The sequence below is a fragment of the Lepidochelys kempii genome, chromosome 27 (genome assembly GCF_965140285.1).
Source record: "Lepidochelys kempii isolate rLepKem1 chromosome 27, rLepKem1.hap1, whole genome shotgun sequence".
Taxonomy (NCBI): Eukaryota; Metazoa; Chordata; order Testudines; family Cheloniidae; genus Lepidochelys; species Lepidochelys kempii.
The window spans coordinates 6,511,007-6,537,977 of record NC_136406.1 but is presented as its reverse complement, the minus strand read 5'-3'; the positions used below and the strand labels follow the sequence as shown (position 1 = coordinate 6,537,977).

Here is a 26,971-nt window from a genome sequence, read left to right as displayed (position 1 = left end):
TGGGGCTAATATATCTGCCTTCTATTACTCTCCTGTAGCCATCCGGCCCAACCCTGTCACAAGGCATTTGCCAACCCCCAAGTATATACTGTCAATTTCTGAATTTACTGACAAAAACAGTTGTGCGTTACTGTAATATTTACTCAGAACATGTTAGTTTACAGGACCTTAATTTAAAATTTGCTTTAAAAATATTTCATTAGTGTGTTCCTAAAGATTATAAAATCACATCTCTAATAAATCCTTGCATAGATTTTTAGATGCACAATCTGGGTATTCATCTTTAGCCTTAAATGCTTGGATCTTCAGACATAGTTTTTTTAAAATAAATCCTTTAAAAGACCACCCTTATCTAAAATATACATGGGGTCCCGGGCTGCCATGGGGCACAGGGGCACCAGTTTAATAATACTGCAAAAGGCCCCATAAATCCTAAGGATGGCCCTGTCTGTAGTTCCCCATATTTTCCTTCTTCCCTTTTTAAAAGATGGGCATTATATTTGCCTGTTTCCAATCGTCCGGGACCTCCCCCGATCGCCATTAGTTTTCAAAGATAATGGCCAATGGCTCTGCAATCACATCAGCCAACTCCCTCAACACCCTCAGATGCATTAGATCCGGCCTCATGGACTTGTGCACGTCCAGCTTTTCTAAACAGTACTTAACCTGTTCTTTCACCACTGAGGGCTGCTCATCTCCTCCCCATACTGTGCTGCCCAGTGGAGTAGTCTGGGAGCTGACTTTGTGAAGACAGAGGCAAAAAAAGCATTGAGCACATTAGCTTTTTCCACATCCTCTGTCACTAGGTTGCCTCCCCCATTCAGTAAGGGCCCCACACTTTCCCTGACCTTCTTCTTGTTGCTAATATACCTGTAGAAACCCTTCTTGTTACTCTTAACATCTCTTGCTTGCTGCAAGTCCAGGTGTGATTTGGCCTTCCTGATTTCAATCCTGCATGCCCGAGCAATATTTTTATACTCCTCCCTGGCCATGTGTCCAAGCTTCCACTTCTTGTAAGCTTCTTTTTTTGTGTTTAAGATCAGCAAGGATTTCACTGTGAAGCCAAGCTGGTCACCTGCCATATTTACTGTTCTTTCTACACATATAAGAAGGGCTGCTGGGCAGAGCAGCTTCAGTCACTCCTTAGCGCTCAAGGAGGGAGAACTGGTTGCGTTGCAGAAGGCGGGAAGATAGCGCCTGGGACAGAGCAGTGCTGGGCAGGATCAGGGGAGTGGGAGAGAGCTCCCGGCTGCCTGCTGACAGACTTGAGGCCCTGAGATGAGGGCAGAGAAGATGGTAAGAGCTGCAGGGAAGTGGCGCAGGGAAATAGACTGCAGGGTTGGAGGGGACACAGTACGTGGCTGCCAGCTATAGGGTCCCTGGGCTGTGACCCAAAGTAATGGGCAGACTCAGGTCCCTTCCCCCCCTTTGCCACCACTCACCACTGAGGAGGAAGTGGATGGACAATGGATTGCTGGTGCCCGGAAGGGGGGTAGAACCAAGTGCGGCACAGCCAAAGGGCTGTGTCTGGAAGAGGATGCCACGGCCCTGTGAATTACACGGGTCCTGGAGCAGAACTGACGGCGGTGAGACGTCACCAGACGGAGGCACACTGGCCAACAGAGCTAAGTCCCAGGACAGCCAGCAGGAGGCACCACAGCGGTGAGTCCATACCATCACATCACCGCTCGGTGCTGATTCACTTGGTGATTATCTGCTCTATTCATTCCCTCTGAAGCATCTGACATTAGCCACTGTTGGCAGACAGGATACTGGGCTACAAGTCTTTGGTCTGACCCAGTATGGCCGTTCTTATGTCCAAATTAAAAGAGGAAACTTTTCAGGGGATTCCTTATCACCATTGCTGTTCATGGTAGTGATGCTGCCACTGACACGGATGGTCTGCGGGATGATTTGTGCTTATTAACAGCAAAGAGCAAAAGCCAGTTAACCATCTGTAATACATGGATGATCTGAACCATCTGTAATACATGGATGATCTGAAACTGCATGGAATATCGCAAAAGGAGATGCAGAGACTGATGCCATATGTAGAAAAGTTTGAAGATACAAAGTTTCAGGTTGGCTTGGCTCAATGTGGAGTGGCAACTGTAAAGAGGGGCAAACTGGTACCATCAGATGACATAAAAACTGATGAAGGTATTAGCCAAGATGTCTCTCAGCTTGATCCCTACAAATACCTTGTAATCAGGGAACTGTCTGAGTTACTACAGAAGGAAGTCAAAGAAGAAAGTGAGGAAAGGATATTACAGATGACTAAGAACTACTCTAAGGACAAAACTCAAAGAATTTTATTTTAGCCTTTAATATGTGGACGATACATGTAATACTGGACACTGCTGGAGTGATCAAGTGGCATGAAGAAGAGGAGAAAAAAAATAAATATCCAAACGAGGAAGCTGTTAGTGATTCATTATTATTATTATAGGCAAGCATCAATCCATTGGATCATGGTATATGCCTAAGAGGTCTCCTCAGGTGTCTGATGAATCTGATTATGACTGACAAGCCCAATTTGAGAACGACACAGCTTGTTACAAATTTCACAGATGCATCTGTTGTCTGAGTGGGAGTCCAAAATTACAGCACACAGCTTTCTTCTTTCTCACTTTGCTTCTGTCCTCTGAATCAAAGTCGCTTTCCGTTGAGCTGCACCCAGTGCCAGATATTCCATCCAGATTGGACAGAATCAAAGACTAATGCATACCAATAAAGACGTGGACAGGACATACATCCGACGAGGTGATGGAGGGAAAGGTCTGCTATTGGTGGAGGAAGCAATTGAGAATGAAGACTATAGCATCAAAATACATGAGGAATCAACCAGAACAAAAGATGTTTCTTGATTTTAGCAAACCTTTTGACACGGTCTCCCACAGTATTCTTGTCAGCAAGTTAAAGAAGTACGGGCTGGATGAATGCACTATAAGGTGGGTAGAAAGTTGGCTAGATTGTCGGGCTCAACGGGTAGTGATCAATGGCTCCATGTCTAGTTGGCAGCCGGTGTCAAGTGGAGTGCCCCAGCGGTCGGTCCTGGGGCCGGTTTTATTCAATATCTTCATAAATGATCTGGAGGATGGTGTGGATTGCACTCTCAGCAAATTAGCGGATGATACTAAACTGGGAGGAGTGGTAGATACGCTGGAGGGCAGGGATAGGATACAGAGGGACCTAGACAAATTGGAGGATTGGGCCAAAAGAAATCTGATGAGGTTCAATAAGGATAAGTGCAGGGTCCTGCACTTAGGACGGAAGAACCCAATGCACAGCTACAGACTAGGGACCAAATGGCTAGGCAGCAGTTCTGCAGAAAAGGACCTAGGGGTGACAGTGGACGAGAAGCTGGATATGAGTCAGCAGTGTGCCCTTGTTGCCAAGAAGGCCAATGGCATTTTGGGATGTATAAGTAGGGGCATAGCCAGCAGATCGAGGGACTTGATTGTCCCCCTCTATTCGACATTGGTGAGGCCTCATCTGGAGTACTGTGTCCAGTTTTGGGCCCCACACTACAAGAAGGATGTGGATAAATTGGAAAGAGTCCAGCGAAGGGCAACAAAAATGATTAGGGGTCTGGAACACATGACTTATGAGGAGAGGCTGAGGGAACTGGGATTGTTTAGCCTGCAGAAGAGAAGAATGAGGGGGGATTTGATAGCTGCTTTCAACTACCTGAGAGGTTGTTCCAGAGAGGATGGTTCTAGACTATTCTCAGTGGTAGAAGAGGACAGGACAAGGAGTAATGGTCTCAAGTTGCAGTGGGGGAGGTTTAGGTTGGATATTAGGAAAAACTTTTTCACTAGGAGGTTGGTGAAACACTGGAATGCATTGCCTAGGGAGGTGGTGGAATCTCCTTCCTTAGAAGTTTTTAAGGTCAGGCTTGACAAAGCCCTGGCTGGGATGATTTAATTGGGGATTGGTCCTGCTTTTGAGCAGGGGGTTGGACTAGATGACCTCCTGAGGTCCCTTCCAACCCTGATATTCTATGATTCTTTGATAATCTGGTTGTGATCACAAGAGATGGCTGAGTGTGCATCCTAGGCCAAGAAAGCATCAAAGAAAGGAGAAACCAAATCAACTGATCACCATATTTGGGGTTGGGAAGGAATTTTCCTCCAGGGCAGATTGAAAGAGGCCCTGGATGTTTTTCGCCTTCCTCTGTAGCATGGGACACGGGTCACTTGTTGGAGGATTCTCTGCTCCTTGAAGTCTTTAAACCACAATTTGAGGACTTCAATAGCTCAGACATAGGTGAGAGGTTTTCCGCAGGAGTGGGTGGGTGAAATTCTGTGGCCTGCGTTGTGCAGGAGGTCGGACTAGATGATCATAATGGTCCCTTCTGACCTTCATATCTGTGAATCTATATAAAAAACAAACAAAGGAAGACTCAAAAGATTTACACAGAAATCAGTGCACGTGCAGTGGTGGAGAGAGAGGCAACCTATTAGTGATCGAAGTTGAACAAACTCCTGGCTTGTAGAAAGCCTCTCAAAAGAGAGGCAGAGAGAGACTCACTGTGAATGCCCAAGAGCAGTCGGTCCTTAAAGCTTAATTAAATTTGCAACATAACTGACCGACAGAACTGCTCCCCAAACTGCAGAGCGTGTTCCAAAAAGGAAAAACCAATCGAGCATGTATCGAGCGCCTGCAGGAGCCAGACTGGGAGAGAACATAGGAACAGACACAATGAGGCTGCCGAGTGTCTGCATTGGAGCCTCTGTGACCGGTACGGATTTAAACGAACTGGACGGTGTTATGACCACTGGATCAAAAGCACACCAGAGGATAAGATTTTATAGGATCTGGCAGTTGTCATAGACCTAACAGTTCTGGCAAACAGGCTGGACATAGTTGCTGTAGGGAAAAAAGGGCAAACCAGACCATGTTAAAATTGATATTGCCATCCCAGGAGACAGAAATGCAAACAAGGAGGTGATGACATATGAAGAATTCTGCCAGGAAGTGAATAAATTATGGAAACTAGAACAAAGACAATCCAGTGATTACTGGAGCACCTTGTGAGACCCCCCAGGGCATGAATAAGCAGCTTAGGGACACATTAGGAGTGAGACACATCATGATGAGCAACCTCCAACAGACAGCACTCCTTGACACCCTGAGAATTTTAAAGAAAGTCAAAGGAGAACAAGTGCATTTGAGCACTTAATATGCAGGAATTCTACAGAAGGTTTAACAAAACTCCTGGCTACCCAAACCGATGGGTTCATAGTCACGATTTATTGGTGACCCATGGTGATAAATGTTAGGCAGTAGCTTTCCCCTTTTTATGCTTAAAGTTCTTCTATGTTAAGATTTTTTTTTAAAATGATGTAATATTCTGGTAATAGTAATTATCAGGGGGTCAGAACTTAGAGAACCTCCAGCAACAGAAATCAGGATATTCATTATGTGAAGGACCCAAGTGTGAAACATGCTTCTTTACAGTGTCCTCCCAACAGAAATGAGACAGAAAAATTATTCCCAGGTAGGGTGACCAGATGTCCCGATTTTATGGGGAGAGTCCCGATTTTGGGGTCTTTTTCTTATATGGGCTCCTATTACCGCTACAGACTAGGGACCAAATGGCTCGGCAGCAGTTCTGCAGAAAAGGACTTAGGGGTTACAGTGGACGAGAAGCTGGATATGAGTCAACAGTGTGCCCTTGTTGCCAAGAATTTTGGGATGTATATGTAGGGGCATTGCCAGCAGATAGAGGGATGTGATTGTTCCCCTCTATTCAACATTGGTGAGGCCTCATCTGGAGTACTGTGTCCAGTTTTGGGCCCCACACTACAAGAAGGATGTAGAAAAATTGAAAAGCGTCCAGCAGAGGGCAATAAAAGTGATTAGGGGACTGGAACACATGAGTTATGAGGAGAGGCTGAGGGAACTGGGATTGTTTAGTCTGCGGAAGAATGAGGGGGGATTTGATTGCTGCTTTCAACTACCTGAAAGGGGGTTCCAAAGAGGATGGATCTAGACTGTTCTCAGAGGTAGCTGATGACAGAACAAGGAGTAATGGTCTCAAGTTGCAGTGGGGGAGGTATAGGTTGGATATTAGGAAAAACTTTTTCACTAGGAGGGTGGTGAAACACTGGAATGCGTTACCTAGGGAGGTGGTGGAATCTCCTTCCTTAGATATTTTTTAAGGTCAGGCTTGACAAAGCCCTGGCTGGGATGATTTAATTGGGGATCGGTCCTGCTTTGAGCAGGGGGTTGGACTAGATGACCTCCTGAGGTCCCTTCCAACCCTGATATTCTATGATTACCCCCCAACCCCTGTCCCGATTTTTCACACTTGTTGTCTGGTCACCCTACCCCCACAGGAAAAGGAAAGGGGACTGGGAAGAGAGAGGGTCAGCTTCTGCTCTCATTTACATTGGTGTTAAATTTACATGGAGCTACTCCAGATTTACACCACTAAAGATACTCTAGTTTAAACAAAGTATAATTAAAAATAATAGTATTCTTCCTTCATTTTATTAATTACTAAGGGATGGAAGCCAAAAGTAGGTAGAGCGAGGGGGTGAGCAGCATCCTGCATGGATAATTCCTTTGTGTTCCTTAGATGTGTAGCTAGTTCTTCTTGGGGGGTTTGTCCATATATATATAAAAAATCAAGCACGTGTGTGCTCAGTGCACTCGAGACAGAGATTTTTGGTCAGCAGTTTCAGTTGGGACAGTGCCTATGCCCTTATAGTCCTCATGCCTCCCTCCAAGAGCATGAAAGATGGGGCTTGCCCCAACCTCCCTTCAGATATGTAGATGGCTCCCAGAGACTCTAACGTTTGGTGCCTTATGCACAGACTGTTCATAGAATCATAGAATATCAGGGTTGGAAGGGACCTCAGGAGGTCATCTAGTCCAACCCCCTGCTCAAAGCAGGACCAATCCCCTATTTTTGCCCCCCGATCCCTAAATGCCCCCCTCAATGATTGAACTTACAACCCTGGGTTTAGCAGGCCAATGCTCAAACCACTGAGCTATCCCTCCCCCCTGTTATGAGGGTGCATCTTGTTGCTTAGCCATGCTAAGCCTAGATGGCAATGTTACCTTTCCTTCCACATCTCCCTCTATTCCCTCATTACGTCTGTTGTGCTTTGCTGATCTGCATCCAATGTGTCTGTGCCTAGAACTGTGTTCCAGGCGCAGCACCACCAGTGCTGAATAGAGGACCTCTTGCATGACATGAAGGGCCCAAAATGCCATCTCCATGCCACATTGCACTTGCATCTAATTCACTGTACACTCATTCTGCCCCCTACCTCCCAAAATGGCTTTCGGCCATTGCTACTTTCCAAACTGCACCTTCTCACTCGCTAGCCAACGTACTGACTTAAGTAGAGTTCAAAGGAGGAGAACGTCCAAAGCGAAGGCAGGGGAGGACTTCTGACAAAAGGAAGGAGAGAAGGGGACAGGATTATAATTTGAGGATTCCTGCCTCATGTGGGTTTAAATATCAGCTTTAATGTTCCACTTAATGTGTCTTTCCAGAGTGAATTGTGAAGAGAAGGACAGGAGTTGGGGGCTTCTGAACATCTCATGGTAGCCATAGTGGTAGGACGGCCCTGTTCAAAATGCTCACATCACCATGACATAGAAGCTGTCAGCCAACTATGTGGGTTTATTGTGAATCTTTCTGACGTCACAAGCTTCAAATCCCCCATGGCTGTTAAGCGTTGAAGTCCGATGTTTGACATGTGCAAAATCCCCAGTTGATAAGCACTGAAATCTTGGTTATCTGAGCCCCAGCGAGCTGAAATTCTTAGTTAGCTTGAAGGTCAGCTGTAATTCTACCAAGCTCCTGGGCTCTGTTTGCTGCTTGCCTGAAGCTCTGCTGAGCGGACTGTGCTTTGGGGAAGCCTGACAATGCTGTGTAATCAGGGGAGCCAGCCAGTGTTTTTGGACAGTTATGTTCATTATAGGGGAATTTGTGAACGCAGACTTCAGAGCATACTGGACTAGTTGCTCCCCGTTTTCCAAATGCCCAGTTAGTGTAAATCAATGGAATTTAGCTCCTAACTCCCTTAGAGATTGTCTACACAGGGAGTTATTCTGGAATACAAGTGCTGTTCCAAATTAGCTTAATCCACTTCCAAAATGGATTAAGCTAATTCAGAATAAGGCACTGTTGTTCTGAAATAGTCTTCACATGTGTAGTTCAACAGGAATAGTTAATCTGCCTTAAATTCACACCCTACTTTATTCTGGATTAACTCTCATGGGTAGACAAACCCTAATCTTTGCATCTTTACGTCACAGAGACACCTTTGAAAATTGTACACATGGTTTTTCATGACATGATCACATAGTATATTTTCCACGGGCCCCCTGCCTTGTTCAGTTCACATGATGGACGCAAAAGGTGGAAGAATCAAAGTTGTACAGAGCGCTGTGTAAACCTGGCATTTCCTACATTTTCAAGTGGCTGACCTTGCAGCCTAAGGTTTTGTTCACACTTGTGGTAGCCCCTAGGATACATGTAGCTACATGCAGCAGTGAAATGCTCTGGCAGGAGGAAGGCAGCTAGAAAAAGCTCTGGCAGTGGGGTGCTGCTGGAGCCTTTCTTCTCTGCCTTTCCCCAGTCCCACTGCTCCAGCAGTGGGGAGGCTGTGGGACACTACACTGCTGGAAATAGCAGTGTAGATGGGGGAGGCACTGTTTGGGCATGTAGAGAGCCATGTAGGGTATATACCCTAGGGTCCAGGGTGTCTGTACTCTACCCTACAAAGAAGTGCCTCGCCGTCTACACCACTAATTGTACTGTGCTAGCTGGGCTGGGCTCTAAACCGCTATAAGTGTAGACAAACCATAGGTAATGTTCTTTTAACATATATGTTTTTTGCGGGGGGAGGCTTACATAATGGGGGAAATATATTTCAAACCAGATTTCTGCGTGGTAGAAAATAGCTGTGGTCATAGAATCATAGAATCATAGAATATCAGGGTTGGAAGGGACCTCAGGAGGTCATCTAGTCCAACCCCCTGCTCAAAGCAGGACCAATCCCCAATTAAATCATCCCAGCCAGGGCTTTGTCAAGCCTGACCTTAAAAACTTCTAAGGAAGGAGATTCTACCACCTCCCTAGGTAACGCATTCCAGTGTTTCACCACCCTCCTAGTGAAAAAGTTTTTCCTAATATCCAACCTAAACCTCCCCCACTGCAACTTGAGACCATTACTCCTTGTCCTGTCCTCTTCTACCACTGAGAATAGTCTAGAACCATCCTCTCTGGAACCACCTCTCAGGTAGTTGAAAGCAGCTATCAAATCCCCCCTCATTCTTCTCTTCTGCAGACTAAACAATCCCAGTTCCCTCCGCCTCTCCTCATAAGTCATGTGTTCCAGACCCCTAATCATTTTTGTTGCCCTTCGCTGGACTCTCTCCAATTTATCCACATCCTTCTTGTAGTGTGGGGCCCAAAACTGGACACAGTACTCCAGATGAGGCCTCACCAATGTCGAATAGAGGGGGACGATCACGTCCCTCGATCTGCTTGGTAGGCCCCTACTTATACATCCCAAAATGCCATTGGCCTTTTTGGCAACAAGGGCACATGCTGACTCATATCCAGCTTCTCGTCCACTGTCACCCCTAGGTCCTTTTCCGCAGAACTGCTGCCTAGCCATTTGGTCCCTAGTCTGTAGCTGTGCATTGGGTTCTTCCATCCTAAGTGCAGGACCCTGCACTTATCCTTATTGAACCTTATCAGATTTCTTTTGGCCCAATCCTCCAATTTGTCTAGGTCCCTCTGTATCCTATCCCTGCCCTCCAGCGTATCTACCACTCCTCCTAGTTTAGTATCATCCACAAATTTGCTGAGAGTGCAATCCACACCATCCTCCAGATCATTTATGAACATATTGAATAAAACCGGCCCCAGGACCGACCCCTGGGGCACTCCACTTGACACCGGCTGCCAACTAGACATGGAGCCATTGGGTATCTCAAATCTCAGAAAGAGACAGAGGTTGTCTGGACAGTGGCCTGGCCTCTCCAAGAGACAGGACATCTTATCTGCAAACCCCGCCCCTCACGCAGCCCCCCGCTCCCATCCCTAGAAACCTTCTTGCACATTTAGGAGTTATGGAACCTGCCATTACACAACTGCTACCCAAGGGGGAAGAAGCCCACAGAACGGGCCACTCTGTGCTCCGAGTCTGGAGAGGCTATTGATGTTTCAGTGGCCAGCAGCAGCATCTGCAGAGGTGAGCCGGATTAACCCCCCCTACCCCAATGACAAATCCAAAATCTGCCTGGTTGACCACAAAAGATGGTCCTGATTCTCTCACACGGTGTCCATCAAATAGCCCTGCAATGAAAAGCTACTGAGCTGGCAAGTAGCACATGGTGATTTCTCCACTCCTCTCTGAACAGCACATTTGCCAGCATAAGAAATTCATCCCAACCCCTTTTGGGGAGAAGAGGGGTAAGTGTAGTAACGATTCCAAACATGATCCTATGCACAAGCTCTCTTTTAACTTTGCATGCCACCCTCAGAGCCACAGCAGCCAATTAGCTAACCTGTTCTTCCTCTGGTGACTTAGCATTCCTGCTTCTCTTTTTAGAGGAAACTACATTTGAAGCTGGAGTCAAAGTTCAGATCCACAGCCAGTCGGAGCCACCCTTCGTCCAAGAGCTTGGGTTCGGAGTGGCCCCTGGATTTCAGACCTTTGTCGCCACACAGGAGCAACGGGTGAGTCTGTGGTTTGATGTGTGGAATGGGAACGTTTTCCTATGGTGTGTCACTTCTAAGGGGAGAGATGGAGAGACCCTTTCCTGAAGCAACTCCCCTAATCCTGTTTTCCCTGCACTTCTAGGAGGGGTAGAACCTACCCTAATGAGGCTGCTACTCTAAATAGGCCACTGAGTAGCCCAAGGTCTCGGTCACCACTCTGTCAGGAGGCAAATGTCATACAAACGTGGGTATGGCTGCTTGGTCACTTCTCCCACTCTTATCTCTGTGCCGCTCATTCTCCAGGCCTGGTGCTGCCCCTGCTGCTCCCAACTCTCCAGGGAACTTTGTGACATATGTATTTCTCCCCGTTTTTCATTTCAGCGGCAAATCGGATCACAGTTGAATTTACCTAAAACACCCCTGACAACAGAGAAATACATGGAGCAAGGACAGATGGGGAGGGGGGGATTTGGTGGGCGGTGTTTGTTTTCATTGGGTGTGGGGAGGAAGAGAAGGGTGCTGACCAGAAAAAACCTCTGCAAACCCTGAACCTGTCCAGTCTGGCTCTGAGTAGATGTTGCCATTCCTACTTGAAAACTGAGAGGTGCTTTATCTTTGTGACAAAACCAGCATGGTGGGCAGAGTGCTCTCTTGCAACCCACAGCTTGAGAACCACTGAGTTACATATTTAAACCCTACCCCTTGAATGGAAGCTTGCTGGCATTCTACCACGCTATGGGATCTCAGGCTACGAAGAGGAAATTTCAGCACTGAAGAGTTGGTTGCAGAATTAGGAGTGAAGCCCTGTGCATAAATTTTGGCTTGTTTGTTGACTTGGATGTTCGCAGTAAAATGTAAAGTTTCAAAGGGGCAAAGGGGCTGCCACTAGTGCTGGGCAGACATCGTTTTTCTTCTGTCTGATGTATGCCCACACCTTTGAAGTCAGCAGAACCATGCTGAAAATTGCATAGAAACAAATTTACTTCCAGAATGTTGGCATTTCTGCCTCCCGTTCTGATCAGAACCGGGGCATGTTTGAAAATGAAGACTAGCATTGGCCAAAGCCTTTCCCCATCTCCAGCGATAACTAGCTTATTTTATCCAAACTGGTTTGTCCATCTGTAACTGTCACTGGGATGATCTTATTAATGAAGTCCATATGAGACACACAGATCTGATGGCTATTTACAGGAAGGCTGCTGTACGCAGACCTAGCAGTATAAAAGGATGTTAAACTGAGTATAAATATTTTGTATATGCACTCTAAAGCCTGCAATGCAAAGAGGCCTTAGTGTAGATAAGAACCAGGCCCACTGGAATTCCATACTAGTACTTATGGTAACGACTAATGGCTAAAAATCTGTACACAGAAATTCTCATTTGTCCCATCATTGCCTGCCCTCAGTAGCTGGTGCTTTGTGCTCTCTGAGAGGATTATGCAAGACTGAAGACAGGGTGTGGAATCTGCCCTGCCGGTCTTACAAACACACAGCTCCCCCTTGTGACTGGGGAAGAGAACGTGCCAGCCGGCTGGAGAGCTCTGCCCCCATTCCATGTGGCCAGCCTAGCCCAGAGGGTGAAAACTCTGTCAAATCCAGTAGCATTCCAGAGCAAAAGAGGAGACCAGTAGGGAGTAATCGCCCAGAGGAAGTTCCCTGTGTGCATGCAAGATCTTTGCACATATCCCCTGCTGGCTGTTCGCACACTAAGCTGGAAGCATGCGTGAACACAGGCCAAAGGCTGATTTGTGCCACTGAGGCTAGAAGCCAGGCTTTGCTAGCAAGGTTGATTTGCTGCAGTTAAATCAGTCTGTGATCCTCCCTGTGACGCATTGGAATAACGAATCCCTGACAGCACCCCCGCCCTCAGGTCTGGATGGGTGACAGTCAGAGAGACTTTTATTCATTGCCTGTCATTTGAAACAAGTGTGTGTGAAATTCTAATCTGGCAGGATTGTGGGAGGGTAGAAGGTTGGTAACACACAGATTATTTCTGGAGTGGATGAACTGGAGGCTGACGGTAGCTTGTCGGCAGGGCTCATTACTCCTGGGGAGGGCTGTGCAAAACCCAAACAGTCAGAACAATAGCATTTAGTTCCACGTGAAAGGAAACGTTTTGTTTTCAAGGGTTCTTTTTACCTTTAAAAAAAATTGATCTAAAATTTGAAAGGAGACAATAGAAAAATGTGGGCCAGCGAGAGGTAGAATGACTTTGAGGCCTGGCCGTTTGGGCATCTGCCGGGAGGTGGCAGACCCAAACTCCCGTCCCACTGCTACACTGACTCATTATTTATGCCCAGTGGAACAGCTTTGACAGGAGAGATTGAGAGCCTGCCCCAGATGACCCTCTAGCCTAGTGGTTAGGGCAAGTTCAAATCCCTTCTTCACAGCAAGCCGCAGGGGGGGACCTGGGTCTCCCACGCCCGGGGGGAGTGGGCTAATCACTGGGAGAAATGTTAACAGAGGGACACCTCCTCCGTTTGTCTTGGAGAATGACTGACCTGGTGCAGGCACCTGCCTCCTGGCTGTGAATCCCAAGCAGAAGGAGACGCCTCCCTCCGGCCCAGAGTTGGGGCCCTACATCCCTATGAGGGGCGGGGCTTCAGCTTCACCCCGCTTCCTGACCTTTCCTATTGGCTAGTTTAGGGAGCTCCCTGCTCAGCTTGCTGGCTTGTAGGTTCCCAGGAATGGGAGTCACAAAAGTTTGGTGCTGCTGTGCTCAGCGTGGTAACGCCCAAATCACCCCCCTTCCTGTGCAGAGCAGCGGAAGGGTCTGAAAGTGGCCCTGGCTTGGAAAGAACGGCCTAGGCCTTTGCCTTATTTCATAGCATCGGAGACATGTCGGGCTGGACGGGACCTTGCCAGGTCAGCAAGTCCAGGCCCCCTGCGCTGAGACAGGACCAATAAACCTAGATCATCTGTGAGTGGGGTTTGCCCAGCCTGTTCTTCAACACCTCCAGGGTTGGAAATTCCTCAACCTCCCTGGGAAGCCTGTTTGAGCTTCACTACCTTGAGAGTTAGAACATTTTTCCTAATATCTCACCTAAATCTCCCTTGCTGCAGATTAAGCCCATTACTCCTTGTCCTACCTTCAGTGGAGATGGACAACAACGGATCCCCATCCTCTTTATAACAGCCCTGGGGGGCTGGAACAATGTGTACAGTGGGGGTGTGCTGAAAGCCAGTGAACCAAACTGTAAACCCTGCATAGGATGGAAACTGCTTCAAGCCAAGGGGGGCTGCCCTCCCCCGCACACTTGGTTCCAGCACCCCTGGAACAGCCCTTAACATATTTGAGGACTTATCAGGTTCCCTACCCCCCACCCCAGTCTTCTTTTCTTGAGACTAAACATGCCCCATTTTTTTAATGTTTTAAATCCTTGTCAGCCTGGTCCTGGTATCAGTGAGCCATCAACCCATGCTTGGGTTGCCAGGTGATCTGGTGATTGATTGCTAGGGCTAGAACGGGTGATCCTTATAAGCAGGGGACTATCGAGTAGGAGTAGGAAGGTGATATTACCTGTGTGTATGGCATTGGTGTAACCGTGACTGCTAGACTGGGCCCAGTTCTGGTGTCCGCACCTCCAAAGGATATAGAGAAATTGGAGAGGGTTTAGAGAATGGCTGTGAATATGATTCGAGGTCTGAGAAACCTTCCTCACAGTGAGAGTTAAGGTCTGTCTACACTGCACGTTAAGTCCAGGCTCAGACTTAGGTTTCAGCCTAAGCTCTTTTTCCGTCCACACACAGATCAGTCAGACTGGTCAGCAAGCACTCAGGACTGGGGTCCTAGGATCATGGTAGGGGGATGGGTCATAGCCAAGTCCAGCTGTGACTCAGGTCCACATCCTGTCATTTTGCAGCGTGGACCAAATCAAGGTGCAGACTGGAGTCAGAAGGTCTGTGTAGCGCAGTATGGACATGTTAGCAAGGTTCTGAGACCCGAGTCCAGCAATTGTAAACCATGTTTACAATGCAGCGTGGATGCTCAAGCATGGCTTTGGAAACACCACGTCCACCAGCCCCACAGACTGTGTTTGCAATGCAGTGTAGACGTGGCCAAAGAACTCGACCTTTTTAACTTACTGAGGTTCAGAGGCAAGTTGCTTACTTTCGGTAAGTCCCTAACAGAGGAGATGACTTCTGATAGTAGATGGCTCTCCAGGCCATCAGATCAAAGTCAAACGAGATCCGTCCCTGGAAGCTGAAGCTAGACCACTTCAAAACGGGAACAAGGCACCATTTTTTTTAACATCACTTATCTCAGGGTATGATAGATTCTCCACATGAATTCTTTAACTCGAGACTGGATGTCTCTGTCTCGAATGGACACTGTAGAGGAACCTCAGGGTATTGGACTAGATGCAGGGTAAGATTCCCTGGCCAGGTGATTGATTGCACTGGCCGTAAATTCTCTGACCTCACTGCCTCCCTGGTGTCCACCTCAGACCATCTCTCCCCAGGTATAAAAATCACCTGAAAGCTGTTTTATTCCAAGGGTATTTGGTGACTACCACTGTTTTCAATATGGATTACCTCATAATGACCCCCAGGCCTTGATTGTTTTCTGTTTGGATTTCATAAGGGTGAATCATTCACTGTATTGTTTCTATTACATTTGCCAGAGCCCACAGAGTGGATTTCATCCCTGCCTTACCTTGTCTGGCTGCAGGCCAGCTGATGCCTCTGTTTCCCCTCATACAGGTTGGCTCTCTTGACCTGCCCAGGACATACTGCCACGCCCCAAGTCTCTTTCTGGGCACAGCTTTATCCTTAAAACTTAGTCAAAACATCAAACCCAAAACAGTTCCTCTAGATAGGCCCTGGGCTACAGTTCCTGTTGGCTTTTCCCCTGGCTTGTCTCCATGCTGACAGGAAGACATGCCCTTTCCTTCAGTCCCCTCTGTTTCAGGGCCCACTGCAGAGGCCTGTCTCCTGTTGCAGCTCCTTCCAGCTGAGCTTTCTCAGCCCTTCCTAGAAAACACCTGACACCTTCTCAGCTGGGCCTGATAAATGAACAGGGCTGGCTGGCTCCCAGCCCTCAAAGGGGCAGGCAACCCTGTGGCCGTCCCTTCAGAGTATTGTTGTTTGGTGTTGTGTAACTGGCTGGTGAGGGTGTGTTACAGGTCCCCTCCATGGCTGCTTCCCAGAGGAGATGAGTTGGTACAACCAGCGGCTATGGCAGCCTGGCTCTCAAGCTAGCTGGCTCTGAAAGTCTCTGGTTCAGTTCCTGGCCCGTTGGCCCAAGAGGGTGGCTATCACAGTTGCTCACTTACAACAGTCCCAACATGTGCTAGCCACTTTCCAGAAACTCAAGAAGGGACGGTCCCTGCCCATGGGGGCTCAGGGTTGAAGGACAAAGGGAGATTAGAGGAAAGGGGTTTATGTAAATCAGCTTGTCTCCTTGCAGGCAGCATGACAATATTTCAATTATTTATTATCACCAATGGTGGGAGGCCAGCAGCTCATAACACATCACTTCCCTCGTGTCCCAGTGGCGATACGTTATCCCTGGACTGATCAATGAGATGTGACATTGCTGTTAGATCTGGATACTTTTTAGGAGTTTGAAAGTCAGCAGGTGGCATAAAGCTCTTTCCTGGAGCTTCTATTCTTCACCTTCCTCGTTGCCCTACTCAGGTTCTTCCTGCCCTTGCGGTCTCCTTCCAGTGCAATGGGACTCAAAAACTCAGAGCCAGTTTCAGGAGGCGTTGGGTTTTTTGGCCATCCATGGTGTAGAGCAAGAGCTCTTCCGCTTCCTCTCAGATTAACTCAAGGACACTCACCACCCGATTTACCACTTACCAGTGGAAATTTACCACCAAACTTACCTGTAAGCCAAGGACCACATGGACACTGGAACCCAAATAACCACAGCAGGTTCGATACACACCGGTTGTTATTTCACTACAAGTCTGTGCGTGGACGTTCGTATTCTGAAATATAATGAGCTAACTGAAGTCAGTGCATGGACTTGCAGCAAAGTAATTAAAAGTGTCTTAGGAGAAGTAACCCATTTAGTTATTTCAGTGCCAGTTTTCAGGTAAGCAAGTGCCAAGGAAGGGCAGTGGATTCTTTTGGTTTATCAAGTAATGGGTTTTTGCCTGTCTGTGTCTTGTGTGAAAATCCAGCAGGCTCTAGAAAATGAGCTGCTTTTATTCTTCAGCAACCAAGAACTCATTTCTAGTTGAACACATCAGTAATAGGTGGGTAAAATGCTCTTTGGGGGCACAGGCAACAGCTGTTCAGATATCGAACAGCTGCTCTCTAATCAACACATGATTTGCCTGCCAAACCTTCTCCATTCCCACATCTATGGCTCAGACTCCTTAGGCCTGTCCAACCCTCCAGGGAGAAGTTGTTGCAAGCCGGCAGTGCTGCCAAGGCGTATATTGACCACACACCCGAATGCCCAGTGCCTCTGGAATTGCACCATTTTGCACCTAGCTGCCCCCTCCTGCACGCTGGGGCAGTGGGAGTGGGACCAACTTGCTTTCCTCCCCCTCCTTTCATCCACCTTGCCAAGATGCAGCTACAGTATATCAAAATAATATACTGGGACTTGCCAGGTGGGAGAATGTTCCCCTTCCATACACCACGGAGTGAACCCACTGCTCCATGCCTGAGAACACAGTGGTCATTCGCGCTGGGAGTTAGATCGCCGCAGCAAGGTGGTACACTGGACTGGAGAGGCTGTTGATTCAAGGTGTGATACTACCGAATAGGCTGCTGCTAATTCATTAGGGCTTGTCTGCCCTTAAAATGCTACAGTGGTGCAGACCCTGCCACATCCCTGAAAGGTGGGAGCTAGGTTGACGGGGAATTCTCTCACTGACCTAGCGCTATCTACACTGGGGGGGGGGAAGGGGAGGTTGATTTAACTGTGTTGCTCAGGGACATGGATTTTTCACACCCTTGGATGATGTAGTTACACCAACCTAATTTCCTGGTGTAGACCAGGCCTTAGGCGTCTATTCCCCCAGCAATTTCTTTGGCACGCACTTTTTGCTACAGAATGCACACATCAGATGCTACAGCTTCCATAGGGAAGGGGAACAGGCAGTGGAAACAGGGTGTACGTGTGGTGAGGGGGCGGGTGTACACACCCACAGCAATGCGGGGAGTACGTATTCATTTATTGGCATGTGCAGAGGCTTCTGTTAAAGTGACCGTGTCGGGAATTGAAAAACACCCTCATCTGAATTAATACCAGCGCTTTGGATTAGTAAAACTGGAGTGATTTTAAAAAAAACTCGTCTTTATCTAATTTTATTATTTATGCGGTCTGTTGTGTCATTAGCATGGCATGGCAGGCCACTACCCTAACCACTGGACCAGCCTCCCTCTCGTTTTCTGTGGGTTTGCTTTGTCCATTTCCAAATCCAGAAATCAAGTAGTAACAGCGATATTTTCCAAAAGGAGTTTCCAACGGAGAGGTGCAGTCAAATTGACCAGATGCTTGCTGTACGCCAAACACTGCAATGCTCTGCTGGTGCATACCAGCCCCAGAGAGACCTACGGTGCAGAAAGGAAACTGACCAGTTGTTTTCATTGGGCCCCCTGAGGGTGAAATGCACAGAGTAACCCAGCAGAACAAGAGGGGAAGGACTGGCCAGTGGTTAGAGTGGTACCCTGGCAAACATGTTCAAGACTGTGTGGTGCTCAGATACTCTGGTAATGTGGGTTTAGAGCTACAAGGGACTGGCCTAAATAGTGACATCCGGTGAATGAGATTTTTAAAAAAAAAAACTATTCCAGTTTTACTAATCCAAAGAGGTGGTGTTCATACAGATGAGGGTGGTTTTCAATTCCCGGCAGCGTCACTTTAACGCAAGCCTCTGCACATGCCAATAAATGAACACTCCCCTCCCACCTCCACACCTCTTTCTACTGCTTGCTCCCTCCCCCTTGGAAGCTGTTGCACCTGATGTGTACCTTCTGTAGCAAAGAGTGTGTGATAAAGAAATTGCTGGAGGAATAGAAGCCTAACTGATTATCAGCAGAATCTTTGGCAGTGATTATTGTGCCTCAGTTCAATGGTAACTCCAGTCTAGCGTTTGTATTTGTGCATCTGACTCATTAAAGTTGAATAGGAGATTAAGGCATGTTTTGGTCAACTTTAGCAGAGTCTCTGAAATGCCAGCTCAGAGTCTGGGGGCAGCGTGGTACCAAGGAGCACAGCTCACGTCATTAAAAGTTGTAGCAATCTGCTCTTCTAGATGGCCCTGCAGTCATTTATCTCTAATGAGCTGCGTATCACAAATCACTTACCAAACTTGAATGAGTCTGAACCCCACAAGCAGGCCTGAGATGTTGGGAAGCATCATAGAATTGTAGGGCTGGAAGGGACCTCAAGAGGTCATCAATTCCAGCCCCCTGTGCTGAGGCAGGACCTAGTAAATCTAGACCATCCTTGACTGGTGTTTGTCCAGCCTGTTCTTAAAAACCTCCAATGACGGGGATTCTACAGCCTCCCTAGATATCCCGTTCCAGTGCGTATCTATTCTTTAGTTAAGAATCAGAGGGGTAGCCGTGTTAGTCTGGATCTGTAAAAGCGGCAAAGAGTCCTGTGGCACCTGATAGACTAACAGACATATTGGAGCATCAGCTTTCATGGGTGAATACCCACTTTGTCAGATGCATGTAGTGGAAATTTCCAGAGGCAGGCATAAATATGCAAGCAAGAATCAGGCTAGGGATAACGAGGTTAGTTCAATCAGGGAGGATGAGGCCGTCTTCTAGCAGTTGAGGTGTGAACACCAAGGGAGGAGAAACGGCTTTTGTAGTTGGCTAGCCATTCACAGTCTTTGTTTAATCCTGAGATGATGGTGTCAAATTTGCAAATGAACTGAAGCTCAGCAGTTTCTCTTTGAAGTCTGGTCCTGAAGTTTTTTTGCTGCAGGATGGCTACCTTTACATCTGCTATTGTGTGTCCAGGGAGTTTGAAGTGTTCTCCTACAGGTTTTTGTATATTGCCATTCCTAATATCTGATTTGTGTCCATTTATCCTTTCCACTACATGCATCTGACAAAGTGGGTATTCACCCACGAAAGCTGATGCTCCAATATGTCTGTTAGTCTATCAGGTGCCACAGGACTCTTTGCCGCTTTTAGTTAAGAAGTTTTTCCTAATAACTAATCTAAATGTCCCTTGCTGCAGGTTAAGCCCTGTCAAGGTTCCTTCCCCACTCTGAACTCTAGGATACAGATGTGGAGACCTGCATGAGAACCTCCTAAGCTTACTTTTACCAGCTTAGGTTAAAACTTCCCAAGTTACAAACTATTTTACCTTTGCCCTTGGACTTCCACTGCCACCACCAAACATTTATCTGGGTTTATTTTTATTAGGAAAGCGTTGTTTTGAAATGTCTTTCCCAAAAAAATCCTCCCAACCCTTGCACCCCACTTCCTGGGGAAGGTTTCGTAAAAATCCTCACCAATTTGCATAGGTGACCACAGACCCAAACCCTTGGATCTTAAGAACAATGAAAAAACATTTAGTTTCTGAAAAGAAGGATTTTAATAGAAGTAAAAAGAATCACCTGTGTAAAATCAGGATGGTAAATACCTTACAGGGTAATTAGATTCTAAACATAGAGAATTCCTCTAGGCAAAACCTTAAGTTACAAAAAGGCACACAGAGAGGAATATCCATTCTATTCAGCACAACTTAATTTCTCAGCCATTTAAAGAAATCATAATCTAATGCATATCTAGCTAGATTACTTACTAAATTCTAAGACTCCATTCCTGTTCTGTCCCCAGCAAAAGCATCACACAGACAGACCCTTTGTTTTTCCCTCCCCCCCAGCTTTTGAAAGTATCTTGTCTCCTCATTGGTCATTTTGGTCAGGTGCCAGCGAGGTTATCGTAGCTTCTTAACCCTTTACAGGTGAGAGGATCTTTCCTCTGGCCAGGAGGGATTTTAAAGGGGTTTACCCTTCCCTTTATATTTATGACAAGCCCTTTTTGTCCTACCCTCCATGCACATGAAGAACAATTGATCACCAGCCTATTTAAAACAGCCCTTAAAATATCGGAACGCTGTTATCAGGTCCTCCCTCGGTTGTCTCTTCTCTAGACTAAACATGCCCAGTTATTTCAACCTTTCCTGTTCTAAACTTCTGATCAGTTCTGTTGCTCTCCTCTGGACACTTTGATTTGTCTGAATCTTTCCTAACATGGGATGCCCAAAAATCAGGATAGGGGACAGAGCGCCCTCAGTTTGGAGGCTACCGTTACTGCTCTTAATATGACATGGTGCTGGGGAGCAGCATCATTATATCAATTTTATATATTGGGAAAATTGAGGCACAGAGAGAGAAGGTGACTTACCCAAGGTAACAAAATGAGTCAGGGCCGGAGCAAGGGTCCCCTGATTCTCAGTCCATTGTTCCAGCCATTACACCACCTTTATTTGAGATTGAGCACTCCATTGATCATTTACCGGCCTGATCATTTACTCCTCTATGATTACTTGTTTGTTTGCTTGTAAAGAAAGCCTTTTGCTGTTTGGCAGCAGACAAAAGGAGGATTTTTGTTTAGTGAACCATTGCCAGCTGTGAAAAACGACTCCAACAAAGCCACTAGCCCCCTTAGGAAGATCACATTAGCGCCGTAAAATCCACTAATGGCTTAAGTGCTAGAAATGAATTACTAGAGCGATGATTAATAAATACCTTTGCAGCCTTTTACATGGCACTCTGCAGCAAACTCATTTATTAGTTCTCAAATAGGCAATGAAATGCAGAGTTGAGTATTCTATTATACTACGCACCCACTGAAGCAGTTTGGCAAAATCTCCTTCTCAAATGCAACGTGTGTTACAGGAGCAAGTGGTAATTGGAAATATTTGTCTCCCTTTAACATGGCTGCTTCACGGATGTTAGGAAACGCGTCTGTGGCCTAATGCCTACAGAAAAAACAAATAATGTTCTCGTTCATGCACACCCAAAGAGTTGGGCTCCAGAACATGGTTCTCGAGCAGGGGGGCCATAACCCGAGGGGATCAAGACAAGGTGTAAGGGGGTGGGAATCAACCCACCTTTTCTAGGTTGCTAAAGAGGAGAGGGGTCTCAGCTAGGCCTGAGCTGGATGGGAGGGAGGGGACCAAAGAGGAGCCTGGTATGAAAAAGGTTGTGAGCTACTGCTTTATAGGTTAAAGGCAAATACCCCACCATGGGGCAGGGGTGAGCTGCAGTCAGGATCATTCACTTATTCCTATTCTGCTGCTTGCCCTGCCTTCCCTTGCTCTTAAAGGTTCTTTAGAGACCACAGCTGCAAACCTTTCTCCTTTGCTTTAGTTTCCACTTCCAGAGTGTCCTGTTTTATTAACAAAAACAGGACTACACAAAACACTTGAGGAAGCAATTCCCCCTAGAGAATGAAAGGAGGAAGGTGAGCTTGGATTGAATTGCCTAGTGTGACTGAATTAGAACTGTGTGTCATAGGCCCTGTACTGCTAATAGCAGGTGATTATTTTCCTTTAGTTTGGAGGGCTTTTGCTGGGATTTCTGAATGGCCTGGTGTGCACCCTAGGAATAGCCAGGTCATTTCTCGGTGGCCACTGATGTATTACATTGAAGCAGAGTTGAGTGGGGCCAGGTACAGTGCTGGGAAGAGTTGGTTTGAATCCTCGTTGCAAATGGTCACTCATGCACACTCCAGAGCTTTCCCTTGAGGGTTTGGCCAGCAGGCCCCTGGGATTACTTGACCCCATGGCAGAGGGGATTGCTAGCTCGCTGCCTCTCTGGTTGGGAGCGTGCAGGGGGCAGCTTATCATAGGCCAGCCAGATGGGTGTCTGAAAGTCAGAGAGGTGGCACCCAGTTAGAAAGAGAACTGGCTCCCAAAGGGAGTTGGCAGGAAATCCCCTGGTCCCTGGGAGAGGACGATGGGAAGTGGATATGTATTTGGAGCTGCTGCCCTCTGGATGTCTCCTCCATTCTGTGTGCAACATGGCACAGCCAGTCAAGTACATTGAGGTGTGTGCTGGACAGGAATGGGTATCTTCTGAATCAAGTACTGACCAGTGCCGAAGGCACTAGATGGACCCTTGATCTGAGCATCTTGAATTGTAAGGAAACTGGCCTTTCATACTCCCCCCATTGAATGCAATTCCTCAGAGTTCTATTCTCCTGGCTAGTTACTTAGAATCATAGAATCATAGAATATCAGGGTTGGAAGGGACCCCAGAAGGTCATCTAGTCCAACCCCCTGCTCAAAGTAGGACCAATTCCCAGTTAAATCATCCCAGCCAGGGCTTTGTCAAGCCTGACCTTAAAAACCTCTAAGGAAGGAGATTCTACCACCTCCCTAGGTAACGCATTCCAGTGTTTCACCACCCTCTTAGTGAAAAAGTTTTTCCTAATATCCAATCTAAACCTCCCCCACTGCAACTTGAGACCATTACTCCTCGTTCTGTCATCTGCTACCATTGAGAACAGTCTAGAGCCATCCTCTTTGGAACCCCCTTTCAGGTAGTTGAAAGCAGCTATCAAATCCCCCCTCATTCTTCTCTTCTGCAGGCTAAACAATCCCAGCTCCCTCAGCCTCTCCTCATAACTCATGTGTTCCAGTCCCCTAATCATTTTTGTTGCCCTTCGCTGGACTCTCTCCAATTTATCCACATCCTTCTTGAAGTGTGGGGCCCAAAACTGGACACAGTACTCCAGATGAGGCCTCACCAATGTCGAATAGAGGGGAATGATCACGTCCCTCGATCTGCTCGCTATGCCCCTACTTATACATCCCAAAATGCCATTGGCCTTCTTGGCAACAAGGGCACACTGCTGACTCAATGTATTCAATGTATACTTCTTGAATGCTGATGTGGTGCTTGGCAATAACATATATCTGTAGCCAGAAAAGTCTGACGACAACAGAGAAAATGAACCAAAATGTTTAGGAAGGATGATAAAATCTAGAGCTTTGTGGAAAGTGGCAGCTACTCCCTGCAAAAGTTTATTGCACCTTGGAAAGAAAACGAACATCACACCAGATGTACTCAAAAAAACAAACCCCAAATTATAGATTAACCACATCTGCTGAGCCGTGTAGGTGTTTTACTGCTGTGTTATCAGGGAAATGATAAGAGCTAGCACTGGAGACCAACCCTGGGAGATTCCCTGTAGCTAGTGGGGGCCATCCTATCTTTTGCATCCGTCTGAGAGCCCTTATCCTGTAACTTACAAAGCGACTGCAGGCAAAATCCAGGGGAACTGCACTGCCATTGGCCATGTGCAGCAGGGATCTTCAGAGAAACTGTGTTTTTGTGTAAGCAGAGAGAAGGGGGAGCTAGTGTTCCCTGGCAGCTGTAATTCAGAGGACTGGTCTCTCAAGCTCTCAGGAGGTTTTATTCAGTCCCATCGTGTTTGACCGAAAGCTTATCCAGGGATGAGCTGATAAATCACCAGCACTGTTGGTAAGGTAACTAGGAGTCATAGGACAAAAATAAGGTTGAACAACAGGGAAAATTTCTGAATGGTGAGAACCATTAGAATCATAGAATCATAGAATATCAGGGTTGGAAGGGACCCCAGAAGGTCATCTAGTCCAACCCCCTGCTCAAAGCAGGACCAATTCCCAGTTAAATCATCCCAGCCAGGGCTTTGTCAAGCCTGACCTTAAAAACCTCTAAGGAAGGAGATTCTACCACCTCCCTAGGTAACGCATTCCAGTGTTTCACCACCCTCTTAGTGAAAAAGTTTTTCCTAATATCCAATCTAAACCTCCCCCACTGCAACTTGAGACCATTACTCCTCGTTCTGTCATCTGCTACCATTGAGAACAGTCTAGAGCCATCCTCTTTGGAACCCCCTTTCAGGTAGTTGAAAGCAGCTATCAAATCCCCCCTCATTCTTCTCTTCTGCAGGCTAAACAATCCCAGCTCCCTCAGTCTCTCCTCATAACTCATGTGTTCCAGTCCCCTAATCATTTTTGTTGCCCTTCGCTGGACTCTCTCCAATTTATCCACATCCTTCTTGAAGTGTGGGGCCCAAAACTGGACACAGTACTCCAGATGAGGCCTCACCAATGTCGAATAGAGGGGAACGATCACGTCCCTCGATCTGCTCGCTATGCCCCTACTTATATATCCCAAAATGCCATTGGCCTTCTTGGCAACAAGGGCACACTGCTGACTCATATCCAGCTTCTCGTCCACTGTCACCCCTAGGTCCTTTTCCGCAGAACTGCTGCCTAGCCATTCGGTCCCTAGTCTGTAGCTGTGCATTGGGTTCTTCCATCCTAAGTGCAGGACCCTGCACTTATCCTTATTGAACCTCATCAGATTCCTTTTGGCCCAATCTTCCAATTGGTCTAGGTCATTCTGTATCCTATCCCTCCCCTCCAGCGTATCTACCACTCCTCCCAGTTTAGTATCATCCGCAAATTTGCTGAGAGTGCAATCCACACCATCCTCCAGATCATTTATGAAGATATTGAATAAAACCGGCCCCAGGATCGACCCTTGGGGCACTCCACTTGATACCGGCTGCCAACTAGACATGGAGCCATTGATCACTACCCGTTGAGCCCGACAATCTAGCCAGCTTTCTACCCACCTTATAGTGCATTCATCCAGCCCATACTTCCTTAACTTGGTGACAAGAATACTATGGGAGACCGTGTCAAAAGCTTTGCTAAAGTCAAGAAACAATACATCCACTGCTTTCCCTTCATCCACAGAACCAGTAATCTCATCATAAAAGGCGATTAGATTAGTCAGGCATGACCTTCCCTTGGTGAATCCATGCTGGCTGTTCCTGATCACTTTCCTCTCATGCAAGTGCTTCAGGATTGATTCTTTGAGGACCTGCTCCATGATTTTTCCAGGGACTGAGGTGAGGCTGACTGGCCTGTAGTTCCCAGGATCTTCCTTCTTCCCTTTTTTAAAGATTGGCACTACATTAGCCTTTTTCCAGTCATCCGGGACTTCCCCGGTTCGCCACGAGTTTTCAAAGATAATGGCCAGTGGCTCTGCAATCACAGCCGCCAATTCCTTCAGCACCCTCGGATGCAACTCGTCCGGCCCCATGGACTTGTGCACATCCAGCTTTTCTAAATAGTCCCTAACCACCTCTATCTCCACAGAGGGCTGGCCATCTCTTCTGCATTTTGTGATGCCCAGCGCAGCAGTCTGGGAGCTGACCTTGTTAGTGAAAACAGAGGCAAAAAAAGCATTGAGTACATTAGCTTTTTCCACATCCTCTGTCACTAGGTTGCCTCCCTCATTCAGTAAGGGGCCCACACATTCCTTGGCTTTCTTCTTGTTGCCAACATACCTGAAGAAACCCTTCTTGTTACTCTTGACATCTCTGGCTAGCTGCAGCTCCAGGTGCGATTTGGCCCTCCTGATAACATTCCTACATGCCCGAGCAATATTTTTATACTCTTCCCTGGTCATATGTCCAACCTTCCACTTCTTGTAAGCTTCTTTTTTATGTTTAAGATCCGCTAGGATTTCACCATTAAGCCAAGCTGGTCGCCTGCCATATTTACTATTCTTTCGACTCATCGGGATGGTTTGTCCCTGTAACCTCAACAGGGATTCCTTGAAATACAGCCAGCTCTCCTGGACTCCTTTCCCCTTCAAGTTAGTCCCCCAGGGGATCCTGGCCATCCGTTCCCTGAGGGAGTCGAAGTCTGCTTTCCTGAAGTCCAGGGTCCGTATCCTGCTGCTTACCTTTCTTCCCTGCGTCAGGATCCTGAACTCAACCAACTCATGGTCACTGCCTCCCAGATTCCCATCCACTTTTGCTTCCCCCACTAATTCTACCCGGTTTGTGAGCAGCAGGTCAAGAAAAGCGCCCCCCCTAGTTGGCTCCTCTAGCACTTGCGCCAGGAAATTGTCCCCTACGCTTTCCAAAAACTTCCTGGATTGTCTATGCACCGCTGTATTGCTCTCCCAGCAGATATCAGGAAAATTAAAGTCACCCATGAGAATCAGGGCATGCGATCTAGTAGCTTCCGTGAGCTGCCGGAAGAAAGCCTCATCCACCTCATCCCCCTGGTCCGGTGGTCTATAGCAGACTCCCACCACTACATCACTCTTGTTGCACACACTTCTAAACTTAATCCAGAAGCTGAGGAATTCTCTGCCTAGGGAGACTGGCATGTTTCACCCTGGATAAGACACAGTGTGAGGCCCCTGTGGACTGGACACAGATGACTGTAACATCCTCACAGTCATCGGGTTTTGTTTTACCGCCTTGCAACAAGGAGCTCCACAGCCAGTCGGGGGAATGATCATCTTGTGGTCCATGCCTTTGCCTGGCT

The 26,971-nt window shown here is 47.2% G+C and overlaps 1 protein-coding gene across 3 annotated transcripts in view; it reads left to right on the top strand.

Moving 5' to 3' along the window:
• ASIC2 (acid sensing ion channel subunit 2) overlaps window positions 1–26,971 on the top strand; it is a 1,322,378-nt gene that overhangs the window by 1,173,258 nt on the left and 122,149 nt on the right. For all 3 annotated transcript variants that reach the window (XM_073325645.2, XM_073325646.2, XM_073325647.1), the window contains exon 3: window positions 10,587–10,714. In XM_073325645.2, the coding sequence (XP_073181746.1) occupies window positions 10,587–10,714 (128 nt within the window). The remainder of the gene's footprint in view (window positions 1–10,586; window positions 10,715–26,971) is intronic.